This window comes from Salvia hispanica, chromosome 4, assembly GCF_029641045.1.
Source record: "Salvia hispanica isolate PSC_SH4W2 chromosome 4, Shi_PSC_v1, whole genome shotgun sequence".
Lineage (NCBI taxonomy): Eukaryota > Viridiplantae > Streptophyta > Magnoliopsida > Lamiales > Lamiaceae > Salvia > Salvia hispanica.
Genome location: NC_142695.1, coordinates 20609948 through 20621050, shown reverse-complemented (window position 1 = coordinate 20621050; position 11103 = coordinate 20609948). Strand labels below are relative to the sequence as shown.

Genomic DNA, 11103 nt, shown 5'->3' with positions numbered 1-11103 from the left:
ATATACCCGATATTTCAACAAATAGTACACCCGAACTCAAAGCAGACCCCCGCAATCTTTTGGATTAGGTCGGATATTACCAAATACTCTCATTGAACAGTTTTATGTGAATATCTTTATAGGTGAATTAAATAATTATCTATTCATAAAAGAAAACAAATAAATAAACAATATTATATTACACAAATAAAAATAATTTATCGCCCTTCATGATATACTACTCCGTATCTATGACAATATCGAAGAAAATTCTATGTTTGACATGCTCACCAATTTCATATTCCTAATTTTAATTATAGCCCTAAACAGTGTTTAGTACTCAACCAAACCCAGAAAGTTTGACAATATCTTTTCTCCAGTTTCACATTTACTCCTCCGTTCCTTTCCCCCAAGTTTTCTTTCAGAAATCGGTCATCTTCTATTCGATCTCTCATCGGTTAAGGTTTTTCTCTCTCTCTCCCTATCTGGTTTGTTTGCTCTTCATCTGCTAACTTTAACGATTACAAATTTATCCGCCATTTTAAGATTCACAAATTGTGAATTTTGGATTAGAATTTTAGTTTTGATCTGTGGATTGAATTTATAATCGATTTGAGGTTTAATTATCTGTTCGAAATTTCACAAGGTGTTTTGAGGTCAAAAAATGGAGGGTGGGTTTGGGGAATCGATGAATAGGCAGCCCCCAAGCCCTTCGTTTGCAAGCAGCAGCAGCAATAACAATAGCGATGCTGGATATTTTGAGTGTAATATTTGCTTCGATTTGGCTCAAGACCCTATAGTTACTCTTTGTGGTCACCTCTTTTGCTGGCCTTGCCTCTACAAATGGACTCACATCCACTCTCTTTCACATGAATGTCCTGTTTGCAAGGCTCTTATTGAAGAGGAGAAATTGGTTCCTCTATACGGCCGAGGAAAGAATTCCACCGACCCTCGCGCCAAGTCAATTCCTGGGACGGACATTCCACATCGTCCCACGGGTCAAAGGCCCGAAACAGCTCCTCCACCTGATCCGAATGCTAATGCCAATGCCAATGCCAATGCATTTGCACAGCAAGGATATGGATTCACGGGAGGCTTCGGCCCCTTTGGTGGTTTTGCACCTGTGGCGAGTGCTAGGTTTGGGAACTTCACATTTTCCGCGGCACTTGGGGGACTACTGCCTTCGTTCTTTAACATTCAAGTGAATGGATTCCCAAATCAAAACCTGTATGGAGCAGGTCATGGTTTTCCATTCGGGTATCCTAATACGTTCCATGGTGCACATGCTCAGGGATTCCATCATCATGGAAACCAGCAAGAGCAAGCGGATTCCACCTTGATGCTCCTGTTGCTGGTGGTCGGTTTGAGTGTGCTTTTAACTTTAATTTGGAGTTGAGGTAAATCATCAGTTGGGAGCTTGGATTTCAAATCTCTGTTCCTTGCCTGTATTAATATATGTTAGTGCATTTCTTCTATGCAAGTTGTGTTTATTGTACCCTTCACTTTTTTGTGAGACAACTTTCACTTTTATAACGTCCAAGTGCTATCAATCAATTGCTGTGTTTGATAAGTTTCTTTATATGTATGCACGGTGTATCAAGGAACGGATATTGCATTTTGGAGTTTTGGTGGCGAGGTGAAGCATCATCGGAGAGTTTTAGGGCTCTGTAATTAGCAGCGTCTTGAATTGTAGGGCATTGCTGTTGTCGATAGGTACTTGAATTTAGCTTCTATTGCATTTGATACTAGTATAGCTCAATAAGTTATTCCAAATCACAGCACTCTAGACTCACTTCTTTGATTTATGTCGGTAGCCCTTGTGATACAAGGTTCAATGTTTCATATAGATTCTTATTTCTTCTATGAAGTTCAAATGTTTTTAGTATAGGATGCTAGTTTACTTTTGAGGTGAAGGAAAAGTGAATGAATCAAATAAATGAAAGCTTTGGAGTTTGTAGTTTTTCTATTCGTATAAGCTTGTGAACAACCTTGATTTTAAACTTGAAAACAGAATGTCTAACTAATACTATTAGTTATTAAAATAGGATTTGATATTTATGTGTTACTTGGATTTACATTCCTTAAACATGTCGATTTTTCAACAAGTCTATTCATTACAATCAAATTTTGTTACCATTTTTATTCAGATATTCTGTATTGACTAATTAAACCACATTTGACAAATCACCCTTAACCGTTTTCGTGGACACTTAACCAATGGACTCATAAAACTGAAAAAAAAACCTTTTATGGGCATCAGTATTATGAAAAATTTAATAGCGAATGAGAAAATATAAGAAATACTAACCCGAGACCGAGAGACAAGAGAAGATGTGCCTGAACGAGATATATAGCAACAAGAAGAAGGAGAATGATTGAATAGAAGAACTCTCGAATATTTGGCGATCTAAGATGTATAGATATGAGGATTCATTATTTAGATCAATCATTTTTATGCAAACAAAGGAAAATTAAGACAGTAATTCAAATAATTATACCACTTTGGAATCATAGAGGTCCATCTGTTATTGTTAGGCCCAAACCAGAAACTAAAGCCCATAAAAGAGCCCACGGAAAGCAATTTTGGTATACGTGAAATATTTCCCGCCTGTGTCAAAACGATTTAAATTTCCGTTCCCCCAAAATTCAGCATTTCAATTCTCAGTGAAACCACTTGCGAATTCCCCCTAATCTTCCAGACTGTTCCAAATTTCAACCAATTGAGAGAGGAAATGCACATTAAGGAGATCTGTCTCGAGGGGTTCAAATCCTACGCAACGAGAACCGTGGTTCCGGGCTTCGACCCGTATTTCAACGCTATAACAGGCCTCAACGGCTCCGGCAAATCAAACATCCTTGATTCGATATGCTTTGTGCTGGGAATCACCAATTTGCAACAGGTCAGGGCTTCTAATTTGCAGGAGCTGGTGTACAAGCAGGGCCAAGCTGGAATCACCAAGGCCACTGTGTCGATTGTTTTTGACAACTCTGACCGCAGTCGTAGCCCTCTTGGCTACGAGGATTCTCCTGAAATTACAGTAACTCGTCAGGTATGCGGGAGTTCTAGCGTTTCATTGTACTAGTTCTTGCTTCTGGTTTCTGTAAAGCTGTCTCTGATATTGGGGAACTTCTTAGGGCGGTTTTGCAACGATTTGAGGGCTTTGTCCTTGCAATTTTGTGAAGTTATAGAATTGTTGCAGTTAAAGTAGCAATGCATAGTAGTTATGAGTAGTATTTGATTATTTTTTAGTAGTCTGTTGAACCTGAATGAATTCTGCAGATTGTTGTTGGTGGAAGGAACAAGTATTTGATCAATGGGCATCTGGCTCAGCCTAGTCGAGTTCAGAATCTATTCCACTCAGTTCAGCTGAATGTAAATAATCCACACTTTCTTATAATGCAAGGGCGTATTACTAAAGTCTTGAACATGAAACCTCCTGAAACATTGTCAATGCTCGAAGAAGCTGCTGGGACAAGAATGTACGAGACGAAGAAAGAGGCTGCCCTTAAAACACTTGAAAAGAAGCAGAGCAAGGTTGATGAGATCGACAAGCTTCTGGACCAGGAAATACTCCCAGCTCTGCAAAAATTGAGAAAAGAGAGGATGCAGTACATGCAATGGGCCAATGGTAATGCTGAATTGGACAGACTTAAGAGATATTGTATTGCTTATGAATACGTGCAAGCGGAAAAAAATAGGGATAACACTGTCCAAGGTGTTCAAGCCATAAGAGATAAGATGCTGGAGATTGATTCAACTGTTGGAAAATTGCATGAGGAAACACAGGAAATGGAGACGCAAATATCAAAACTGATTGCTGAAAAGGAAGCAAGCATGGGTGGCGAGCTAAAGATATTGTCAGAAAAAGTTGATGTACTTTCACGTGATCTGGTGAAAGAAACCTCTGCATTCCAAAGCCAAGAAGATAATCTTAAAACTGAGAAAGATAGCGTAGCCAAGGTATGATGCATTTGTTAGTAGGATCTATTTTGTCCCAATATGCTCATGAAGTTTATTGTCTTTTGCTACGTAATATAGTTTGTGTTTCATATGCACCTGATTTCTTTTACTATATACAGATTGAGAGGAACCTTCAAGAATCAAAACTAGCAGCTGAAGAGAAAGCTACGGCTATAAAAACTGCTGAAGACGGAGCTTCTGATCTTAAAATAAATTTTCAGAAGCTTTCAAATAGTTTGGATGAGCATCAGAAAGAATTCCAAGTAAATTGTTGAATCTTTTCTGGATTAGTATCTACTTTATACCAGATCTCAGTATAACGTTCATGTATTGCTGCAGGGTGTCATGGCAGGTAAGAGCAGTGGAAATGATGAGAAGTGCCTCGAAGACCAATTGGGAGATGCCAAGAAAGCTGTAGGAAAGTCAGAGACAGAACTGAAGCAGCTGCAAAATCAGATAAACCATGTTGACAAAGAGCTGAAGGAGAAAAAAACTCAATTAGTGTCTACATCTGCAAAAGCTGCTGCTATTGAGAATGAGCTTAATGTCAAGAGGAAAGAAGTTGTAACAGTTGAAAAGGAACTCGAATCTCTTTCTTATGATGATACCCTTATGGAGTCACTCCAAAAGGTACCTTTCATTAAATTGTATCACACGGTTATTTACTACTTGGTGCATGCATCTTTGCCTCATTTGGATTGCTGAATGCTCTTAGGATCGGATGATTGAGTCAGAGACGGTGCAGAAACTTGAAAGGAAAGCACGTGAGGTTTCTTCAAGATTGGGTAGGGTTGAATTCAATTACCGTGATCCAGAAAATAATTTTGATCGGTCAAGGGTGAAAGGTGTGGTCGCAAAACTAATTAAAGTAAAGGATGGCTCTGCAGCGGTTGCCTTAGAGGTTTGTTATTGTATTTTCGACATGTGGTACTTCAAATTGTTTCTTTTAGATGTCTTCCTCTGATGTGATCTCAAGGTCTTAGTTGATTTTGTTGAACTCTTGTTCAGGTAGCTGCTGGTGGCAAGCTGTTTAATGTTGTTGTAGACACAGAAAATACTGGAAAACAACTTCTTCAGAAGGGTGGTCTGCAAAGGAGAGTCACAATTATTCCTTTAAACAAGATCCAGAGCCACCCCGTCTCAAAGCGAATCCAAGATGCTGCTGTTAAATTGGTTAATATGCAACCCGCCTCTCTGATGTGTTTTGTCTTTGACTTGTTATGTCAATAAACATGTTATTTTCATTTTTGCAGGTAGGCCAAGGTAATGCCGCAGTGGCACTTTCTTTGGTTGGATATGACCACGAACTTCAAGTAAGCTCCTAGACAGCAAAATTGATTTTATTTTCAATTTTAGTTGTTGGTTTATCTTGTTATTCACCTTTAGGTATTTATTTTTGCTAGTATACTAAAACAATATTCTGGGTGGCTCTTTTGTTCTCTATTATTGTCAGAATTGTACCTGACTCTATTCCCAACTGTGCAAGCATAATAGAAAGTACATTCTCATTTGACGAATCTGCTTTTAATATTAAGAGGGTGTTTGACTAAGTGTATCCAAAAAATATACTGTACTATGAAGTTTTTAGAATTTATAAAATGCTAGCCTTTATTTTTAAAATTTAAGTTGGATGATTGAGCCTGCAAGAAGTTAGTAATTGTATAGTTGTAGGAAGGAGTTTTCTGAAATATTTCAAAAAAAAGTTGGAGCACTCTTAATTGTTGAAATACAGCAATTTGAATATTTTAAAAAATAGTTGCTGAACACTGTGAAGGTGCATACTGCATACAAGTTCAGCCAAACACCCTTTCAATTTTTTTTCCTGTAGAATATGAAGTAGAAATATTTATGAGCTATACCCTTATGAGACATATCAATGCTATGCAGAGTGCCATGGAATATGTGTTTGGATCAACATTTGTTTGCAAATCAATTGATGCTGCAAGAGAGGTATGTTTACTTTATACTCCATCCGTTTCTTAAATATAGGAACTTTTGTAATGGCACGTGTTTTAATGCAAAATTGGAAAAGTAAGAGAGGAAGAGAAAACATGGGTAAAGTAAGAGAGAGGAAGAGAAAAGGTAGTGGTTTATGGAGTCTATTTCCTAAAATGGAAAGTTTCTATTTTTAAGAAACGGAGCAAAAAGGAAAGAGTTTCTATTTTTAAGAGACAGGGGACTATGATGTTTTGTAGCTTCTCTGACAGACCTGGTTGAATAAGTTTTTTGTATTGATATTCCTTGCAAGTACAGCCTTATGTGATGTTAGAATCCCATTGACATCTCCACTGCATCTTGCATAATGTATCATCTTTCAAATTGTTGGAATTGTCAAGTTACTTTTCAAAGATGAACTTGTATTCAAATTCTGTTGCTGTCGTGGTGACGAGGAATGGGGTGAAAGGTGACATATAACATCTTTTGATTATGGCACTGATCGAACTGTGGACATGTCTATGCAATGCCACACCTCAAATGTGTGTGCTTTTCTCTTCTTTCCTTTAATATTCTCATCTGTGACCTAAGTGCTTGGTTTGTAGGTAGCCTTCACGAGAGAAACAGCAACCCCCAGTGTTACTCTGGAAGGTGATATTTTCCAACCTAGTGGACTTTTGACTGGTGGTAGTCGCAAGTAAGTGATGCTACTTTATGGAGTTGAAAATTCTTAAGGCTAACCCACATCATGATACAATTTAGTTTCTTTATGTTATTGTTTTTCATATGGTCTACCATCAGAGTAACATATATACATTTTCAAACTCATCATAATTCCAGAGGTGGAGGTGAACTGTTGATGCAGCTTCATGCTTTGGCAGAAGTTGAATTGGAACTCTCTACTCATCTAAAGCGACTGTCAGATATTGAAGCTAAGGTTATTTTGAACCTTCATCAACTTTTGTGTCTTTTCAAAATAAGTGTAAATGTAATAATAATCTTGATTAAATTGAGTTTCTCTTATTAAACAGTAAAAGATGGTTAAACCTAATAGTTATGTAAATGACCTTGATATTCAGCCGAACTACAATAGAAATAAATGTCTCACAAACCTACACTTAATGTCCCATTTATCAACCTAATCTGAACTCTAATTCATCGATGTATTGGCATCAGATCAATGAGCTTCTTCCTCATCAAAGAGTGTTTGAAAACCTTAAGAAAGATTTGGTACTCAAGTCGCATGAGCTCAGGCTCTTAGAGGAAAGGGCTAAACAAACTGAGCACCATCAGGTTGAGCCTCAATCTTTATTTACTGCAGAACAACTCAATTCTTCTGGTTTTTTCCATTACATATTTTCATATCTGATTCCTACTTCATTGCCATCCATCACATTTTATGAACTCTGTCTTGTATTGTAGCTCAGGGAGTGGGTACAGAGTACAGAGGAGAAGCTAGCCGAAGCAAAATCAGCAATTATAGACAAGAAAGTTCTGTATGATGAATGTGTGACCAGAGTGTCATCCCTTGAGAAGTCGATCCATGACCATGCTGGAAACAGGGAGAGTAGGCTTAAGGATTTAGAGAAGAAGATCAAGGCTATCAAAACCCAGATGCAGGCAGCTTCAGAGAACCTCAGGGTATGTTCACCATTGTACCTGAGATGCTTTCTACCATGAACCCACACATTCCAAATCCTCAAAATATTGGAAATAATTTTATCTTGAAGTTTATTAGCTTGATTGGTCATAAGACATTGGGCATCGAGCTGACTCTGGCAGTATGATTAACCTCTTATGTTCTATCAATCATAAAAATAATGCAATTTAGTAAGACAACTAACTATTCTCGTTTGAGTAGTCATAGTATATCCCTATATATTATCTTCGTGCAAATTTGTATAACCGTATGCAAGTGTTATTTCCGTTTGCTCAATTATGGGCCCCATAAACTCATTTTTTATTGTTTCTGGCTATTTATTTGACCTGATGCATTGAACTTCTTATATCTCACCTTAATCCTGCTTTAGTCAACTAACTTACATCACGGTTCTTGTTTCATTGGTGGGAACCATTAGCGACATGAGACTGACAGAGAGCGGCTTATAATGGAGATGGAAGCAAATAAGAAAGAATGCTTATCACTGGAGAGCCAATTAGAAGCTTTGAATAAGCACATTGAGGATCTTAGTTCCGAACTGGATTCTCAGAGAACCAAGGTACATACCACTTACCAAATCAGATATTAAGTGTTCTATAACAGTGCTCTTCCTGCAAGGAAATAGTAGAAGTGATGTCCCTTCTGTCTTTTCAGATTTCTTCTATTAAAAAATCTCGTGATGAGGTCCAAGCTGAGCACAACATGGCCAGTAGGAAGATCAAGGAATGTGATTCACAAATAAGTGGTATTGTCAAGAAGCAAAAGGATATCCAGCAAAAAATTAGTGAATTCAATCTAGAGAGGAAAAGAATGGAAAATGAGGTAATTCATTTATTTGGGTAATTGGAACAGCTTCTCTAGACAAGCTAAATTCACTTTTCTTTCTGGCTCCAGGTCAAACGCATGGAGATGGATCAGAAAGATTGTGCAATGAAGGTTGATAAAATGATTGAAAAGCATGCATGGATTGCATCTGAGAAGCAACTTTTTGGACGAGCTGGATCAGATTATGATTTTGGGTCCCGCGATCCCCTTAAGGCTAGGGAAGACTTTGAGAAACTGCAAGCTGAGCAATCTGGGTGAGAATGAAGCAAGATATTGGCAAACATACAATTCAATTAGAAGAAGAATTCCTCTAAATAGTTTTCATATCTTCATTTCCTATTGCAGTCTAGAGAAAAGGGTGAATAAGAAGGTCATGGCCATGTTTGAAAAAGCTGAAGATGAGTACAATGATTTGCTATCTAAAAAGAACATAATCGAGGTTAGCAATGTGAATTATAAAAGTTTACGTCCTTGTTCTGCCTTTATTTATTTTACATTTTCTATGTAGAATGACAAGTCAAAAATCAAAATGGTTATTGAAGAGCTTGATGAGAAGAAGAAGGAGACGCTCAAGGTTACTTGGAATAAAGTTAACAAGTAAGTTTCCATTTAACAATAAGCGCAAGTTCTTGAATAAAGAAATTTAATTTCCTCCGAACTGGCACATTAGTTTTCTCTCCTATTTATTAAGCTGTAACCATACTAGCTTTAGTTATTGATTTGGTGCTTTCTTTATTCAGAGATTTTGGTTCAATATTTTCTACTCTCTTGCCTGGCACAATGGCCAAGCTGGAGCCTCCAGAAGGAGGCAGCTTCCTCGATGGCTTGGAAGTTCGAGTTGCTTTTGGGAGTGTCTGGAAACAGTCTTTGTCTGAACTCAGTGGGGGACAGAGATCTTTACTCGCGCTTTCTTTAATCTTGGCTTTGCTTCTTTTTAAACCAGCTCCATTATATATATTGGACGAGGTATGTTTAACATGTATCTTGAACTTGAATTATCTGCTCAAACAATTTAAATTTCTTTTTCAAACCACTATTCATTCTTCCTATCCACTACTGAGACATTATTTAAGACTGTCATAAACCTCTTGATTCTACATAAACCCATGTGCATGATAATTCTTGAAATGTAAAGCAGTCACAATTTATTTATGCAGAAGTAAATAGAAAAAGTTCACGATCCAACCTATCCTTTCTGAAATGTGTCTCAGGTTGATGCAGCTCTTGATTTAAGCCACACACAGAACATAGGAAGAATGATCAAATCTCACTTTCCACACTCTCAGGTTAAAATTCATGCTTCTATTGCTTATTCTCCTGTTTCTTCATAGCAGCCAGAAACAGATTTGACCATACCTGACACTCAAGGATGTTTATTGACATTACATACTGTTGACATATCAATCATTATTTTATGTTCAATCATGTCTATTTTGATTTTCATCTTTATATTCAAATCATATTCTTCACACTGAGAATCTGATGCCTTCTTTTTTCTCCTCCCCCCGCCCAAATGCACAGTTCATTGTAGTCTCCTTGAAAGAAGGCATGTTTAACAATGCCAACGTTCTTTTCCGGACAAAATTTGTAGATGGTGTTTCCACTGTTCAGAGAACTGTGACGAAACAGCAAAGCAAGTAACTGTGATTGTCTGGTGAGCATTTTTTACCTACACATGGCATCTTTCTTTCATATAAATAGAACAACCATGTGATTTTACATGCCAAATGTGTGTTACAATTTGTCATCGTGTTGATGCCATTGATGAACTCAATTGTTGGTTGGATCAATTCTGGCTGACAAAGTGTAGCCAGGTTCAACTTCTCTACATTTTCTTACCCAAGAACTCAGCATGTTACACCACAATGTACTTTCTCTCTTTTTTTTTTTAGCTTAGCATGCTACACCATTGTTTGTTAACATGTCATCCCATATAATGTGAATCAAATGTGATCTAATCTGTCTTGTTTCATGCAGTTTGATAATCGATGGTTTTGACTGCGGGTAGACAATCTGCTTGTCACTGGAGGTTTTTTGGATCATCTTAGAATTTGTGTATGTGATGATGTACCCAATTGGAGGTCATTAATTCAGGCTCTTGTAATTAAGCTGAGGTTTCTCATCTTCATCTTGTTGGGTATAATTTGTGATTATTCAAGTTGTGGAAGAGTTTTGTAGTCCAACAAAGTTAAAATCTAGATAAGTTCTCATCCAGCATAGGCATTATATATGTCCCCTAAAATTAATAAGGTGAAATGAATCTTACAAATCTACTTCAACATGTCCATTTGGTATCATATTTTTAGAATTATGTACAAATCGGAATAGGATTGTTATTCAATTTGAAGTTATAGTATTCTAATTTAATTCTAAATCCTTAATTAGTAGAATTAACTAATACTCGTAGTTCTAATTCCAAATTCTTTGATATGTTAAAAAACAATCAAAATAGCAATAATATTTCTTTGAATATTTTATAAATATATTATATATATATAGCCTTAGTTTAAGAAAAATAATTTTATTATTCATCTACTAAAGATGGCAGATTTTATGATTTTATGATTCATCTACTAAATAATTTTATAATTTTACCAGCTTTATATGGAGATGGCAGATTCGAAGCTGCTTCACCTAATTTTCCGGAAGGGCAAGGGAGTTATCTTATACTCCCTCCGTTCATAGTAATGGAGGCGTTTCTTTTCGCTATGGAGATTAGGAAAAATTGTGTTAGGTGAGTTAA

General features: G+C 36.9%; 2 protein-coding genes across 2 annotated transcripts; both read left to right on the top strand.

Annotated features, from left to right (window-relative positions):
• The first annotated feature begins 261 nt into the window (after window positions 1–261).
• Window positions 262–1945, top strand: LOC125192167 (RING/U-box superfamily protein). The gene is made up of 3 exons (XM_048089669.2): window positions 262–442; window positions 626–1376; window positions 1581–1945. Exon 2 carries the CDS (start codon window positions 644–646, stop codon window positions 1373–1375), a length of 732 nt encoding a protein of 243 aa, XP_047945626.1. The 5' UTR covers window positions 262–442; window positions 626–643; the 3' UTR covers window position 1376; window positions 1581–1945.
• A 663-nt stretch (window positions 1946–2608) lies between these two features.
• Window positions 2609–10563, top strand: LOC125192520 (structural maintenance of chromosomes protein 2-1-like). Its single transcript, XM_048090119.2, has 21 exons — window positions 2609–3029; window positions 3260–3940; window positions 4060–4203; window positions 4280–4570; window positions 4656–4841; window positions 4949–5113; window positions 5194–5253; window positions 5828–5890; window positions 6481–6572; window positions 6716–6812; window positions 7052–7168; window positions 7298–7516; window positions 7954–8094; window positions 8190–8357; window positions 8430–8614; window positions 8706–8799; window positions 8869–8957; window positions 9101–9326; window positions 9572–9646; window positions 9882–10014; window positions 10338–10563. The coding sequence occupies exons 1-20, from the start codon at window positions 2712–2714 to the stop codon at window positions 9999–10001; spliced, it is 3531 nt and encodes a 1176-aa protein (XP_047946076.1). The 5' UTR covers window positions 2609–2711; the 3' UTR covers window positions 10002–10014; window positions 10338–10563.
• The last annotated feature ends 540 nt before the right edge of the window (window positions 10564–11103 follow it).

Excerpts from the sequence above, each read along its gene's own strand:
- LOC125192167 (XM_048089669.2), top strand. The coding sequence starts at position 644 with ATGGAGGGTGGGTTTGGGGAATCGATGAATAGGCAGCCCCCAAGCCCT.
- LOC125192520 (XM_048090119.2), top strand. The coding sequence starts at position 2,712 with ATGCACATTAAGGAGATCTGTCTCGAGGGGTTCAAATCCTACGCAACG. Across the intron at positions 5,254-5,827 it reads GATATGACCACGAACTTCAA|AGTGCCATGGAATATGTGTT; the intron begins GTAAGCTCCTAG and ends AATGCTATGCAG. Across the intron at positions 8,615-8,705 it reads CTGCAAGCTGAGCAATCTGG|TCTAGAGAAAAGGGTGAATA; the intron begins GTGAGAATGAAG and ends TTCCTATTGCAG.